Raw genomic sequence first — 15,806 nt, forward strand, 5'->3', positions numbered from 1 at the left:
TATTTGAAGCAAAACTGCATCATTTTGTTTAACCAAAGTAACTCAATACGGGTTACTTCCCATTTGAATAGATTGTCTAAGAGAATAGAAGTGTACAAACTCAGTTTTCTAAAACAACTGAAACAAATTTCAGTATTTTATTGTTTTAAAAAAATTTTTTTCAGTGGAATGGCTCCCCATATCTTATATATTAATCTAAGTGCCAAAGCAAAAGCAAGATAACCTACATTTTAACCGCAGCTAAAGTAAAGAGCAGCTTAAAACGTTCATAATTTATCCTGTTAATGTATTCATCTATATTTTTCTGCAGAACACCACACTTTGGGCATTTCGCCCCCACTCTGATTACGTCTTAGGGGCTTGTCTGGACAGAAAAGAATGAGATGCTGTAAATCAAACATTTTTAATTCATTCTTTGAAACCAGCTAATTACTACATTGTACGAAATCATGGTGATTATGAATTGAGCACCACAATGAACTGCATGCAGTCGCTGCATCCTCATGTGGGGTGGGAAGACTTGTGTCGGAAAGTGAAGGAGTGAAAGTTTTAGAAAAAAAAAAATCTACCCACTAAAATCCCCAAAATTGAGCTTCATCAGCTTTCAAGCACAATGGATCTTCAATTAACATGGCAAAGCAATGAGCCGTATTAAACCTACATTACTGATAGAAAATATCAGTTTTATTTTTTTCAGTCAGAATTCTGTATCCTTTGACTGAAATATTAGGTGTGTTTGACTTGAAGCGGCACTGCGTGGACCGATCGGTGGATGACATCGAAGTACCATGAAGCAGTTAGAGAGAAGACTGCTTTCGAATCGCTCTTGCGGTGCTCTGATGTCAAACACTGATTGGTCTGAGCAGGATTGCTTCAAGTCAAACACACCTACTGACTTAAAGTCGTAACAATGAATTTAATCTAAAAATTAATAAAAACACAGACTAAATGCTAAACAGTGACGGAAATTGAAAAAAAGAGTTAAAGTTGAAAATTAGGAACACTATGAAAAAACAGACTAACAAGAAATACATTGTACGAATTGTGAACTAAAACATTTTATTTTTGAATTGTACACAAATTAATATAGCACAAGAAAACCACTTTAGAAAGCCACATTAAAATGAAATACCTACCTTTGAAAAATATAAATTAACCATCTCAAAATTGTTATTTACATTTCAGGCATGCTCTACAGTAGTAATTTGTTAAGCAGGACTATTACACATTTTATTTTATCAAAAACGTTGACGTGTCAAAAGCCATTGTGTCGTACTCCATTTAAATAAACTGATAATATGCATAATTCTGCTTTTATTTCAAATCGATGACACCGAATACATAAGGTAGTACTTGTGAAAGGGCTATGAATGTGTGGGAGTGCAGTTGAGAGAAATAAATCTTTATTGAAATGATTAAATCTCACCATGAGTGTCCAACAGGATATGCAGCTTAATACATACTTGTATTTCTGAAAGAAGTTTGGTGCTTCAAATAGTTTGGACCAATCTGCTTTATTCTGCAATATTTCATCCGTGATAGCAAGACCTGTGAGGAGTTAAACAATCGGAATGTGAATCAAACAATGGCACAATAGCCTTGCACGGTATCTTAATAGGAATCGCTCACCCGAACAAAACAAAACAATTCTGTTATTCCAAATCTGCATGACTTTCTTTTTAGCAGTGGAACACAAAAGGGGATGTTAAACACGATGTTGGTAAAGGACAAACAAAAAAGTAGTCTATACAAGTTGTGCGCTATATAATTTTTTTACGCAACCCAAATAAATATTTGAATGTATTTAAACGCAAATGAGATTTAAGAGCTGCTGCACAAGGGAAGCTTTTCAGTGAATTTAAACTTAAGTTTTGGTCTGTTCCTCAAAGAAAGCTTCAGAAAACTCGAATATAGCACACAATACTCTTGGTGCTTTTTGGGGTTCTTTTTTGGCACTTGGGTGAACACTCTAAAATCAGAAAGTAAAACCATACAGATTTAGAATGAACTGATGGTGAGAAAATGTTGACATTTTCATTTTTCAAAGCACGCTTCTTTATTCTACCAGAATGTGTTTCTAGGGATCTTCAGAAATGAGACTGACCCCGCTTGAACTCTTCCACCATGATGGCCCGAGTAGATGCTGAGACATTGTAAGTGGAATTTTGTTGAGGGTAAGCTGGCGTGATGATTGGCATGAGGTGGTACCGGTCACTCGGAGTTACCTGAGATTGGGAAAAAATATATATATATTCTGAAGTGAAGAATTTGAGATGGTACAGAAAAGAAAAGAAAAAATAATCACTATAGCTTTTAGTAAATATGCTAAATTTTTTTGTTTTTGATTATGTGTGGGTTAAAAAAAGGATTTAATACATGCAATGAAAGAGCAATATTCTTATTCTACAATTTTTTCAATATTATTTTGATAGATATAAAATTAACCAGCACCTTGAAAAATGTGCTGATTTCTAAGGTGCTTTTTATTAGATGAATACATTCCCTGACTGTTTGATTTTCATACTCACTACCTTTATCATGACACAGGCAAGTAATCAAGACATTTCAATAGTCTCTTGATCCTAATCTTTGGTGCTCTAAAACATTGCTTGCTTTATGTGTACTGAGCCACCTGACACATTAACAACCTTTTTAATAGGGGTACCTTTTGGTACCTCACGATTCAATTCAAATTCATTCTTGGTCACTATTCAATTCAAAATCACTTTCACAATTCCACAAATGTTTACATCCTTTAACAGTTTAGTAAAGCTATATGTAGGTGTGATGGATTTTTTTTAATTAATCATAACTAACATTTATTTTTCTTGCAGGAACAACATTCATATGCTTTTGAGTGTTGTATGTTTCCAAACCCTTTGGTCAAAATCTCGTGACTGAGTGTATAAATAACAAATAGGGGAAATAAAACTAGACAGATGTCTAGGTTTCAAAACTTATGATTATGAAGTAATCACAAAAACAGTTTGCTTCTACCTAGTAACAGAAGGGTTTGCCTATGAGGAACCATTCAAATTGTAGGGAAATTATGTAATGTTTCATGTCATTTTTGCCATGCTCCTATTCAATAAAAACTGTTGTATTCCTTTTGCTGGTGGGATTCTATCTGAAATTTTCTGAGATTCTCCAGCCGTGATTAAAGCATAGTCTGAAGTCTGTCGGTGATTAATGCTGCACAGCAAGTTAGTTAGGGGAGCAAGTTAGAGTTAGGGAACTCAGCTGAAGTTGACTGTAGACTCACTGGAGTATAAACAGAGCACTCAGCCGACGTCGATGTGTAGACGCGTTGGAGTATAGATATTATAGGAAACTAACGTCGAATGTAGACGAGACTCAGGTAGACTTAGGTCAGGTGCGTAGAGGAAAAATCTACCACATCTGTGAATACTGTTGTTTATTAATATGCATCTTATTGTGTTGGTGCAAATAAAGAAAAACATCAAATGTAATTCTTCCTTAAGGCCATTAACTATATTTGAACTTCTAATAATAAACACTGAATTTACTTAATGGATTTTTGGTTTAATGATTTGTTGGGTGCAATCACCTTTTTAAGCCAAATCAGACCAAAAATACTAGGGCTGTAATGTCCCAGTCGATTAATTGGTCGATACGCTCTGGTTCGACTAAAATTCTGATTGGTAGATTTTTTGCACGTTCATTTCATCAGCTTTGCCGCGCTCATTTCATCAGGGAGAAAGCACTAACTGCTAATGGGGGTGTTTTCAGAGTACCCCTGTTTCACAGGTAACAGTCTGTCTTCAGAACACCCCCTTGTTTTCACTTTTTTTGGATTAGCCCAACCCACTGGAGAAGAGAGACAGATAAGTAGGCTATAGAAGGTTTGATGCTGAATATTATTTATTTAATTGTGAGAGCATTTAATAGTCAGTCTTCTAACGTCGACAACAAAGACATCGACAGTGTGGCAGCATTTTGTTAACCCTTTCACATGTAAGTTTAAAATATTCTAACTGACCCCCCAGCGTGAGTTTTTCAAGGCGACCGTTATTTAGAACTTGTCACTTTAATGTTTCCATGGTGATGCGTCATTGCTTGTCACGTAACAGCGCAACAACACAGCACTGAATGAATAATGATCTGCTTTTATGTCATTTTCCCTTTTTTATTACAAATATTCAATAATGTATTAGCTATAGCATGAAATACTGATATTCCGATTGTCAAATATCTGCAAGTGGATGTGTTTTGTTGTTTAAACACCTTTATATCGATCACGTTAGTTGAGCTGTATGCGTGATGGGCGGCGCCATGTTAGTTTGTTTCACAGTTCAGAGAATCGGATCTGTTGGATTTACACGTCAATTCCTCCACTTCTCACGAAATGCATGAAAGTAAGTGGCCGGTGAACTGGGAGAAGAATAGGGTCAAATGTAAAGCTACTTACACAATGTGTATCTGATATGAATAAAACGTGTCATCTTATTATAATGGAAAGGATTATTATTGCCGCGTCCATAGACATCAGTGTATATGTTACAAACTCAAAATCATTTTTTTGCTAGTACTTGTGTGTATTTAAATGTCTGAAACCTAAAATAAACATTATGTGGTTGAAAACACTCAATAGTTGTGATATATGACAGCACTGAGTGGGTCCTTCTCTGGCTCTGATCACATGATGCACTGACCGTTCTAATCACACCGGTGTGATCGTACCCTCCAGGGACCAGCCAAGACTGATCACACCGGTGTGATCGTATGTGTGAAAGGGTTAAAATTGATAACGGGAAAAAGGTCGAATGCAAAGTTTGCAAGGAACAGTTTGCCTTCCACAGCTCAACGACAAACATGACATTTAAAAGCGGTAAGCTAACTTGTCTGCGTTAGGTTGCCCTGTCTGTTTTGAGTAGGCTATTATGAACATATCGTAATTGGCGTATCAGTTATGCACTTTATTTCGTTTCTGCTCTTGATCTGGTTTGTTTAATAAATATTCTTTTTTTATTAAAGTGAACGTGCCTTTTGTGTTTATTAAGAGTAAAAGCTTTAAGTTAATAGTCTATTCGTGTCTCGGCCGCGAAGCTGAGCACTGTGTGAGGACATGCACAGAGCGGCTGAAATGATGAACTGAATGACAGTTATAACTTATTATAACATATGACAAAAAGAATTGTCTAAATTATTTTGCATATTCCTCAACAGTTCTAGTGATATCACTAGTTGACAACATCGTACTATTTTTGGAAATCATAGGCTATGATATTTCGCAGGTGCACATGATGCAACGCTGTCAGAGCCGACAGACTCGTGTGTCAAGACTCATTTCAGTGCAAAATAATTAATTAGGTCAAAAATGATTTAATATACTGCAAATAGCCTACTAGTTTTTTTATGTTTATTTATAATCCATTTAGGCGGACAAGGCTACCAAGTACTGCGCAGCTAATTAATTTAACTTTTTTTTTAGTCGAACATTTAACATTTTTAGTTGAAAATTTCAGGACTTCAGTCGACCAAGATTTTCTTTGGTTGAGTACGTACAGCCCTAAAAAATACATTCATAAAAATATTGAATACTGTCAAAATATATCATCTTTCTGTAGATATATTGCCTTGCAATTCAAATAAATGAATAAATAAAGTAAGATTAATGAATGAATGAATGAATAAATAAATAAATAAATAAAGACAGTACTCTGGGATCCCAGACTGGGAGGTTGAGATTACAGTCTTCAGGCTGCTTCAGAAGAACAGGGTTTGGCCATTCCCTGAAAACACCACCCCGGAAGAAAAATAAGGAATTAATGAAATTGAAGAGAACGGCTCTCTGAAAAGCAAAGTCCAAAAGTTCAGATTCTTTGTTATATCATTGTCTGTTGTAGGAACTCACCACTTTGAGAAAACCAAGAAGAACTTGTGGACCAGGGTGGAAGCCACAGCATTGGGGTAGAGTTGGCAGGTTCTTGCCACCAGCATGGCCCACGATACGCCCCCGAGAAAACCAAGGATATTCGAGTAGATATTATGGCCTGTAGGAGTTTCAAATAATGTAATTTATTTCTTAATTTCGTACTGTACCGTACCTCGAAATCAAAATCATAAATGAATCGGCCAGAAATTTTTCACAATGAAGCATTTCTAAAGGCCAAGTTCCAAACAAGAATCTGTCATGTGTTCACTAGGTTAAGCATGAGTGCACTGGGTTCTAGGCAGCAAATGCAAGCCATACAAATTTCCTGAGGCACAATGCTGCACTGCTGGGTTTTTTCACTGCACTCATACCCACAAAAACAGCAGGTCATTGTTGGGTTTGTTTTTTGTGGCATGTTCCACAAACCAAATGCAATTCCAGGCTGACAGACAAGTTTTTACTTACGCTTGGCCCACATTTTGATGGCTCTAAGAGTCAGTCTGAAATTCTCAATGTTGGGCACCAGGTGAAGAATCTCATCAGTCACTCTGCAACCTGTATGTCAGCACATTGAGAAATCAGAAAATCAAACAAGTACATATATTGAGATTACCAGGGGAAAACTTCATTAAACAAGCATACAAGATTTAGGACTGGGTTGACAATATCGATTATATCTCAATTTTGATGAACTGATATATTGATTCATAAATTCCAAGATCAGTCTTTTAGTTCACCCTGGTAGTTCGGTTTGTTTGGTCCGGACCAAAAATATAAATAAAAACAATTTGGCCCTGGTCCGCTTAGCTTTCAGATTGGCATTTATTTCACCAAACCCATAGGCAAGGGGATACGTTTACAACCTGATTGGTCGGCTTTTATGACGGAACTTACCAACATCCAAAACAATGCTGTGGGCTGGGCTAAATGCACTCATTGCATGTGGGGAGCCTACATATGATGGTAATTTGACCAGACATGTAAACTAACCAAAAACAGGATGATTAGACCCTAAAAAGGACAGAATGCTCAAGTATACTTGTTTGTTTTTTTGACATAGTTGTGATGCTGCCTATCATAGTTTAAATTTTCACTGCAATAATTAAACTTGCTTTAATTCTTATTGAAGCTACAAAAGTTTTCAGTCAAGAGCAGCGAGTAATTTCTGTCTTTTGTTGTTTTATGACATTAGACTGCAGCAGGAATATTAGCCTGCTTTCTCTTTAAAACCGAATGCACAGATCAAATATACTGATACACATTCTATTTTCTCCAAACTGTTTACGTTCACTTAAGACCTTACAGTCACTTACTGACTGTATTTGAGTGAATACACGCCAAACTGGTAATTTTAAAATTTGTGTATTAGACAGTTTAGATGTGCAGCCAAAACTCACGCTTGTCCATGTTCTGCTCTGCTCTCTGAGCGCGCGCAAAGAAAGCCGCCTGAGGAAAAGTGCTTTTAATAACTCTTTTGTATCAAGCACGTTTAAGAATTTAAAGCGCACTGCGTTAATTGATCAATTCGTGAAATCAGTGACAAAACCCAGCCCTAACAAGGTTAATCAATTATAACCAATTACCGTTCAAACTCCGAATGCAGCGAATATCAAGGTTCCTTAACAAGCCATCATCTCGCAAATCCAGATTCTCTGGAATGGTTTGTAGTGCCAGTCGGGCAAACAGTATGTCAATCTGCAAAAAACATATCAACTTATTTCAAAACATACACGAAATGACATGAGACAAAATTATGATAATTTCAATTCTGGCTTGAGCTATTGTTTGATGTCATATATGCAAGGATGTAAAAATACCTCAATGCCATCAAAAGCCAGCTTTATCACAGGTACAAATGCTTCCTCCACCGCCTAGAAGGGAAAAGCAAATATCAATTATTAAGCCTCACAGATATTGAGGAAGATGTACTGGATATGTACACATTCACAAAAGGCTCCATTACCCTCAGGTCTTTGACTTCCTCCTGCTCCTTTAATTTCTCATAAAACGAGGAGAAAAAGTCTGTTCTCTCCACATGTCGGGGTGCAACGCAGAGAGCATCAATATCAGCACCTAAACAATTAAGTTAGCGAATGAGAAATTACAGACACACGGAGACCACGTGAAGTACATGTATGGATCTAGTGAAGGAACTTACCCTTGGTATGAACTCCAAGCCTGTAGGATCCAAACGTGAAGATTTTACCACCAACACTATCAATCACTGATGCTGGAATATTCTGTAAATATATAAAAATATATAACAGTTGGAATCTGCGAACGGTTATTCAGAAGTTTATGTATTTATTATAATTAACAGGACGATAAGTTACCTTCGTCTCACTGACTTCGCGGATCCACAACTTAACCAACATATTTAACTTCCCAAGCACTAGGATTCTGTGGGCAAATGAACCATGTTTAAACAGCAATTTGATGAAGCCAAAAGATGGGTCAAGACTATGCTGTACATAACTTGTTATGGATATTGAGGAATGTATACTGGATAGAATAATAAACAATAAAAAGACAGAAATTAGGGAAGTGAACACACTACCATTCAAAAGTTTGGGCCAGTAAGATTTACTGTTTTAGAAGAAGTCTCTTATGCTTATGGGCTGCATTTATTTGATGAAAAATATATTAAAAACAGTAATATTGTGAAATAGTCTTCTATTTTAATATTTTATTTCTCAGCAGCCATGGAATCCATGATACATGTTCTTTGAGAGTTTTTGATGAAGTCCAAAAGAATGGATCCTTGTTGTATTAATTAAAAGAAAACTTGCTGCCATCCTCGTCCCTTGGTGCAGTGTGACGTTTTAATATAAACAGATAAAAATAGGATATATAGTTGTCTTCATTTTTCCCTTTTTGTAATTTTTTAAACCAAAACATAACTTGGCTACAATTGCCAACAATTTATCTAATTTTACTGTGCCTTCAATATCATTGTAAAATTATTTTAATATTTTGTAAAAATCTCTTTAACAAGCCAGTTGCTAAATGGGACATCATCCTCCAGGAAGTAAAGGCCCCGATATTAGAGCAAAATCGAAATAACGAACTGGTGTGATGTTATTTAGAACAAAATCAATTCAAAATGAAGTTTGTTTTGGGAGTTTGAAATAGCTTGCCAAAGCGAATTTTCCAGCAAATGTACTCCATCGAAAAACTTCAAACTACCGTTGGTCTGGGGCGATTACGTAATTGCCAGGTGTGAACTGAAGCTCCGCCTTCAACGGTTCATTTCTTCTGTTCAGTCTGTCGAAGTCAGACATCCTTGAATAAAAACATGAACACACTGGAGAGCTGCTTTATAGTAGAAATTGAAGTTTAATTCTAATTAACAGAGACACTGAAACTGTTTTTTCTATGTTTAATACTGTATAGTTGCTTGCTTTTAAACAATCTGTTGTATAAAGAGCTATATAAATAAATGTGACGACTTTACTGGAGGGTCGAATTGCAGAACTGGTGCAAATTTATTCATGTATACAATAAAATACTGTGGTGAGAAAACAGCAGTAGTGTTTATTTTAGGGCTGAACGATTATGGAAAACAATCTAATTGCGATTTTTTTAACCAATATTGCAATTGAATATGTGATTACTTTAAATTCTTTACCTTCTGTATTAGTCGACAAAGACAAGCAATAAATCATTGTACAGTAGGGATGGGAATCTTTAGGCGGCTCATGATCCGATCTAATTTTTTTCTTTTTAATCTTAATAACACTTAAAATATGTATTTAATTACATGTGTAAATACATACTTTAAATATATATATATATATATATAAACACATTTAATTAAACCAATTATATGTTAAGAATTTTAAATGGGCTATAAACTAATATAGCTTCCAAATATAAAAGCTAGTAAATAAAGAGGAACAAAGAAAAACATTACAAGCAATAAACAAAGAGTGCTTTCAGTATTTAAAAGTAGGCTGTCTGAACGTTTTCCATTCAAGAGCTGGAGTGATTTTCCCCCTATACGATAAGGTGCATTCACGCTAATGCACATATCTCTTTTGAAATTGTAAATGTGGTTTGTCCTGTTGGTTTAAGATATAACTGACCGTGTTTACATTAATTTCGCGTCAAAAGCATTTTGAGATGCAAGTACATTTAACCAATGAGTCGCTCACAGCCGCATGCACGAGCACTCTTCACAAGGCGCGCGTAAATATTTTAAAATGAAAGCAGCTTTCTCAGTGATTTTCATATTTTTAATATATAAACCAGCTGCATTCCAAAAGACATAAATAATGCCTTTGTGGAGCATTTGTAAGGAAAATTCCGGCGGCCAAGACCGCGCACTGCAAGAGTAACATCAAAGCGGCAAAACCTGTGCAAGAAGCCCACGACTGTCCTTGTAATTCGCTTAAACCCCAAACTTTATGAAAGCTTTGACCAGCTTTCATAACCTTTTTCGGAAGGTTCGAGCGGTGTCGTGTGTGTGTGTGTGTGTGTGTGTGTGTGTGTGAGAGAGAGAGAGAAATTAGAAGCAAGCAGAATACGGTCGTTTCTAAAGCACGCTCAGCGTCATCACGCATCTGTGTTTAAAAACTAAGCTCAGACTCGATTCTGAAATTCTCGGAATCGATCCAGAATTGTTGGAGAAAGAATAAATAACACAATATCACATAAATAAAAAATAAACTCTTCTTTCCTGTATGCCAGACCTATGCGTAGCGTGCCAAGTTGATGCTTGATCTGCAGACTGCTTTTCTCTCGCGTCACGTGACCAGTGTAATCGCAGCTTTTGCAGTTACAAAATCGCATTTCATCATATTGATGAATATAATCGCAATTGCAATTAATCTTTCAGCCCTAGTTTATTTTGTTGCTAAGAGGAAAGCGTGCAGCACATATTTACATATTCATCTAAACGGCACTCTCAGCATCTGTGGGTGGCGTTGTGATGTTTGCTAACAGTATACAGCTCTTTTTACTAGAGGTCGACCAATCAATCGGTTTGGCCGATAACTAATTTCTGGAATAATCTGCTATCTGCAAAAATCCATACCGACAGTTTTTCTGGGTTGAGACTGTTGCTGAGAGGTGTCCGCTGGCATTATACAATACAAGAGCGGCCTCTAGAGGCAATAATACAAATAATCACTGACGCCTCATGGAGTTGGTTTTGACATGTGTCGGAGCATGTGCTTGAAACGGTATGTTATACAGTACACTACCGTACATGTTTACAAATAAGTATTAAGTAATTAATTTGTTGACTATATGCTGCATTAGTAGAACAGCATTATGTTTGCCAAGGCTGAGGATGCTGACATTTGTAGTACCTTCAAATACATGCAAGCCTGCCACAAATGTTTAAAGTCACGATTGTTACCATCTGCTTGCATTAGTTCATTTTTATGCATTCCTTGCAAGCAAAGTTGCATATTCAAAGCTAGTGACGTGAGAAAGCAAACTGATATGTTCATGGAGCTGACAGAAACACAGACAAATCAGAAACTCAAGATATCAGATCTTTATAGTATTCATCACTGTAACTTAATTTGTATTAGATAATAGATTAGATTAGGGCTGCAACAACTAATCGATAAAATCGATTATAATCGATTATGAAAATCGTTGTCAACGAATGTCATTATCGATTAGTTGGTCTGCTTACGTCAAGGGGAGCGTTTACTGGTACGCACACACACGCAAGGTCTCTCTCCCTCAGGCGCTCTGCCGAGCGCGCGCGCTACACGGTTTGGAGCAGTCTCTTCTGTCAGAGACTGCTCCAAACCGTGTAGCGCGCGCGCTCTTACTTGCGCGCTCTAGATTTCGGGAGTTTGAACTAATTCGCGGGCATCAGGGAGCCGCAATCAATATGCGGGAGACTCCCGGGACTTCCGGGATGTCTGTATTTTGTCTCGAGCATCAGGTTGTGCAATCAGTTCGCTCGCAACGTAAGTGATGGATTAAAATAGCGCTACCGCAGAAATAGGTTAAATTAAAACGGTGTTTACAAAGTGAAGCATTAAATACAAAGGCAGTTAATAGCAGCAGTAAAATATTGTTTTTTAGTCACTGTACTCAGTGGTTTTCAGCGAATGCTTGTGCACTAATGCATAATTTCTCCTGTCCTTTACTCAAGCCTGTTAGCTTGCTGGGTAACGTTACCTCCATTCCGTTCTCTTTTTATAGCATTTGTCTACTAAGTTTTAATTGTTTTTCAAACGCGATCTACTGCGGCTCTACATTCACACAATTGTTTTCAGTCTTTCTATATTTATTTAATCAATTTATCCTTATATTATATTCTTTTATATATTATATATATAATATATATTATATTCTTTATCCTTATATTCCTTATATATAATTAATTTTAAATAAAAATTAAATGAATTATATATTTTAGATGTTTTTAGTTTGTTTTTAGTTCAGATATTCACATCTGAACAACATGTCTGTGTAAATTTGTTTTAACAAAAATTGTGTTAAAACATAATATGTTGGATATCATTTTTTTAACAATAATCATGTTTGTCAACTTGCCATCAGCAATTATCATTAAAAACAATGCAAATATTGATATTACTAAAACTCAATGTGTGGCTTTTGCACTTTTTAAAGTACACTTTTACACATAAATACCCTGATTTACGGTTTTATTTAGTTGTAATTAAAAAAAAAATCTAATTTAATTTCTATCCGATTAATCGAAAAAATAATCGTCCGATTAATCGATTATCAAAATAATCGTTAGTTGCAGCCCTAGATTAGATAGATTTTGATTAGATAATCATCAATTGTTTTAAAATAGAAGGTAATAAAGCAGGGATGCACGATATATCGGCCACCATATCGGTATCGACCGATATATGTTAATTTTTAATGTTATTGTTATCATCCCAATAAAAAAATTTCCTTCAGCTGAGACACTTCAGATGCGCACTGTTCACCATGACGGTTTTGAATTGCTTGAAATATGATTAGAATTTTTTCAAAAAAGGAAAATGCAGTTAAGTGCAACATGTGTCTGTCATATAGGCTACATAAAATTATAATGAGAACATTATAATTGTGTGTTTGGGACATGGATTTTAATGGCGAGAATTTTGTTTTTGTAATCAGGCTCTCAAAAATTATATAAAAACTTTTATTCAGATTTATTGGCCAATATATGGATTATCAGCTTTCAATTAAAAATAATTATCGGTATCGGCGCATCCCTAAAATAAAGTGTATAAAAGCAATGGATTTGATGAACTTTGTGCATTTAGTTTTAAGAAGTTAACTTAAAAAGTTGTGTAAGTTGTGTTAAAGAGCCAGTTGATGGTCTCAATCATGATCTAACTGCCATGTTGTACATCCACATACATGTGCGATTCAGTGATGCATGTTTCATTTACCTCCGCTGCAGCTCCATCTCCTCCTCAAAGACGCCGAAGGGTCGGAGTGTCTCTGTCAGCTTCCGTGCAAAGACCATATCCGCCTCTTTAGGCGGTGCCAAGCTGATAGGAGACGTGATCCCATAATGCTTTGGGGTCTGCTGTACTGTCTGCACCTGATTGGTAATTGGACTGTGAAAAAGTCAAACATTAATTGTCACATTTAACAGAAACATAGTGGTAGTATAGAGCAGTTCGCATCTTTGTTGAACTCGTAATTAGTTGTTGGAAATTCTGCATGTTATGAAATTTCAGCCTTCAATCACCTGACCACTGTTATGTCAACAAAAATTTGGCTAAAGATTAACGGTGCATTCCAATCCTCCGGGAAGTTCGTATTTACATTTTTAGTCGTAATTATGACGTTGCATGCGTTCAAGTCACTTAAGGTCGGAGGAAGATAATGATGTACCTTTTCTACAAAACATTCAGCTCTTTTTTAACTCTACTTCAACAAAATGATGAAAAATGCACATCAGGTTCTTTGTTTTTATTCGATTTATGAAGTTGCAGTAAATTGAATCGTTAAATATTATAGAGGTCAACTAATTAATCAGTTTGTCGATTGCTGGCATGATCAGTTATCAGCAAAAATCCATACCGATACCTTTTCCAGGTTACGTCCGATGCTGCTGTCATTATACAGTACGAGAGCGGCCTCTATAGGCGAAATAAAAGCTATCACTGAACCTCATGGAGTTTGTTTTGACATGTGAGGCTTTGCACTGCACTGAGCGGGACACTTCAGATACTGGTTTAAAACAAAGACATTGAAACGGTATAGAGTACACTACTGTGAATGTTTTCATATAATTAAAAAATAATTCATTTGTTTATTAGATACTGCATACGTGGAGAAGAGCAGTATGTTTGCCGTCGCATTAGGAGCCTACAAACACATGCAAGCCTGACCCAAATGTTTAATGTCAAGATTGTTTCCATCTAATATATTATATGGTAATTGTACAATACTGACGGTTTTTGTACATGTAACTTAGCATGTATAAAATAATATAGAGTATGAATAAAAGTTTATTCATGATTCAGCTCACCAAATTTACTGTCAATACAGACGCTGCATCTATTGGTGTCTCATATTTTCTCACTGACACTCCCCAACTCGGAAACACGGAGATTAAGAGAAATTCTGAGTTTTCCACTCGTGATTACGACATTTTGGTCGCGGTCATTCTTGTTCAACTTTCATAAACATGACTTTGACAACGTAAATTAAAGATAGTAAGGAAGCTACCTTTACACATATTATAATTTAATGTGTCAATTTATTGTTGCCAGCCCTAGTTTGTGAACATCTTATTTAATCAATTCTTTGCAAAAGAATACATAAGCGAAATGTTACAGGTTATGTATTTTCCTATGACCAAAAACAACAGCACACATGCACCCAGTTCAGTGCATACGTTCCCATATAAACAAACACTTTCTGAGTCCAGTGCAGAGAACAGCTCGTAGTAGAGCAAATATTTTGACGAACAAAGATCGTATTTATTGCGCATCTTGCTGTTGTTTTTTCGCCGTTCACACGTGGCGCGTTTAAGTTTAATTTTGCGCGTACGTGTCTGACCATTGCGTCACGGCTCGCTGTTTTTTCCCAGGGTCTTTCCCACAGACATTTATGTCAAGATAAAAAAAATAGTTCAACTTCAATAAGCGGTCCATTGATTGTGCTCTGTTCCGCTTCGCCCGTTAGTTTAGTACGCTTGAACGCGTCTGTGCGAACTCCCCTTTGAAGGGTATTAGTATAAAATCACTGACCTAACGTTACATCAACATGTGCACTACTGATCTACATATCTGAACAAAGTTAAGATGTCTCTTGTATGCAATAGATTTAATACGTTAACGTTACCTATAAGTTAACTTGCATACAAGCCGGCGTGCTTAACGTTAGTATCAGCGCAATCTCTATATCTGATGGGGTGGTGATCATTTTATCTAATTAACAGCTGCATACTGCCAATAAGATTGCCGTCGGAATTAATACATTGTGGACTAATTCAACAACTAAACGGCACCATTACACGCTTTTATCAGCGTGTCGATTTTTCAACCGATTCGTGACATAAGGCCCAAGACCTTGCGTTTGCTTCAACCACTCCGTCGACATACTTACAAAGGCATTATGAAAATCTCCGGTTTATGAGAAGCTGAGAAGCAGGTTATATTCCGCCATTGTGTTTCAGCCTGTCATGAACTGTTACGAAGGCAGTGGAGTTGTTTCTTTTGTTTGAAATAACATGGCGCTCCGACAACAGCAACTGCCAGTTGGTACGGGAAGTGACGCCATGGCGCACGGTATCGGTGACGCTGGCTGACACACGTATTGTTTTTGTAACGAAATAATAGTATTTTAAAGGGGCAGTAACTAGCTAAAATATAGTGTGTATTTTGTCATAACATCGTCACGAACATGTCAAAACTTGTTTTTATTATATTACATTTAGTATTTTTACCCTTTAAAGTGTGATTAT

General features: G+C 36.3%; 1 protein-coding gene across 2 annotated transcripts; it reads right to left on the minus strand.

Moving 5' to 3' along the window:
• Positions 1 to 1,041: 1,041 nt before the first annotated feature.
• Positions 1,042 to 15,629, minus strand: LOC143728939 (poly(A) polymerase type 3-like). Of its 2 annotated transcripts, XM_077219878.1 has the most exons (12): positions 15,449 to 15,629; positions 13,276 to 13,446; positions 8,230 to 8,296; positions 8,055 to 8,136; positions 7,860 to 7,969; positions 7,714 to 7,767; positions 7,480 to 7,591; positions 6,362 to 6,451; positions 5,876 to 6,014; positions 5,681 to 5,753; positions 2,105 to 2,225; positions 1,042 to 1,548 (listed from the first exon to the last, which is right to left on the minus strand). In XM_077219878.1, the coding sequence occupies exons 1-12, from the start codon at positions 15,454 to 15,456 to the stop codon at positions 1,256 to 1,258; spliced, it is 1,320 nt and encodes a 439-aa protein (XP_077075993.1). In that variant the 5' UTR covers positions 15,457 to 15,629; the 3' UTR covers positions 1,042 to 1,255. The 2 variants fall into 2 exon arrangements, with proteins under 2 accessions (XP_077075993.1, XP_077075994.1); XM_077219879.1 differs by lacking the exons at positions 1,042 to 1,548; positions 2,105 to 2,225; positions 5,681 to 5,753 and having other exon boundaries at positions 5,872 to 6,014.
• Positions 15,630 to 15,806: the final 177 nt, after the last annotated feature.

Source organism: Siphateles boraxobius, unplaced genomic scaffold, assembly GCF_051911475.1.
Source record: "Siphateles boraxobius isolate OS27281-9 unplaced genomic scaffold, OSU_SipBor_1 8, whole genome shotgun sequence".
NCBI classification, from domain to species: Eukaryota; Metazoa; Chordata; class Actinopteri; order Cypriniformes; family Leuciscidae; genus Siphateles; species Siphateles boraxobius.

What these genes read in the sequence shown, in the direction of transcription:
- LOC143728939 (XM_077219878.1), bottom strand. An exon ending in GCTTGGAGTTCATACCAAGG is followed by an intron (nt 7,970 to 8,054) that starts GTAAGTTCCTTC and finishes TTAATTGTTTAG; the next exon opens with GTGCTGATATTGATGCTCTC. An exon ending in CATCAAAATGTGGGCCAAGC is followed by an intron (nt 6,015 to 6,361) that starts GTAAGTAAAAAC and finishes AAACTCCTACAG; the next exon opens with GCCATAATATCTACTCGAAT.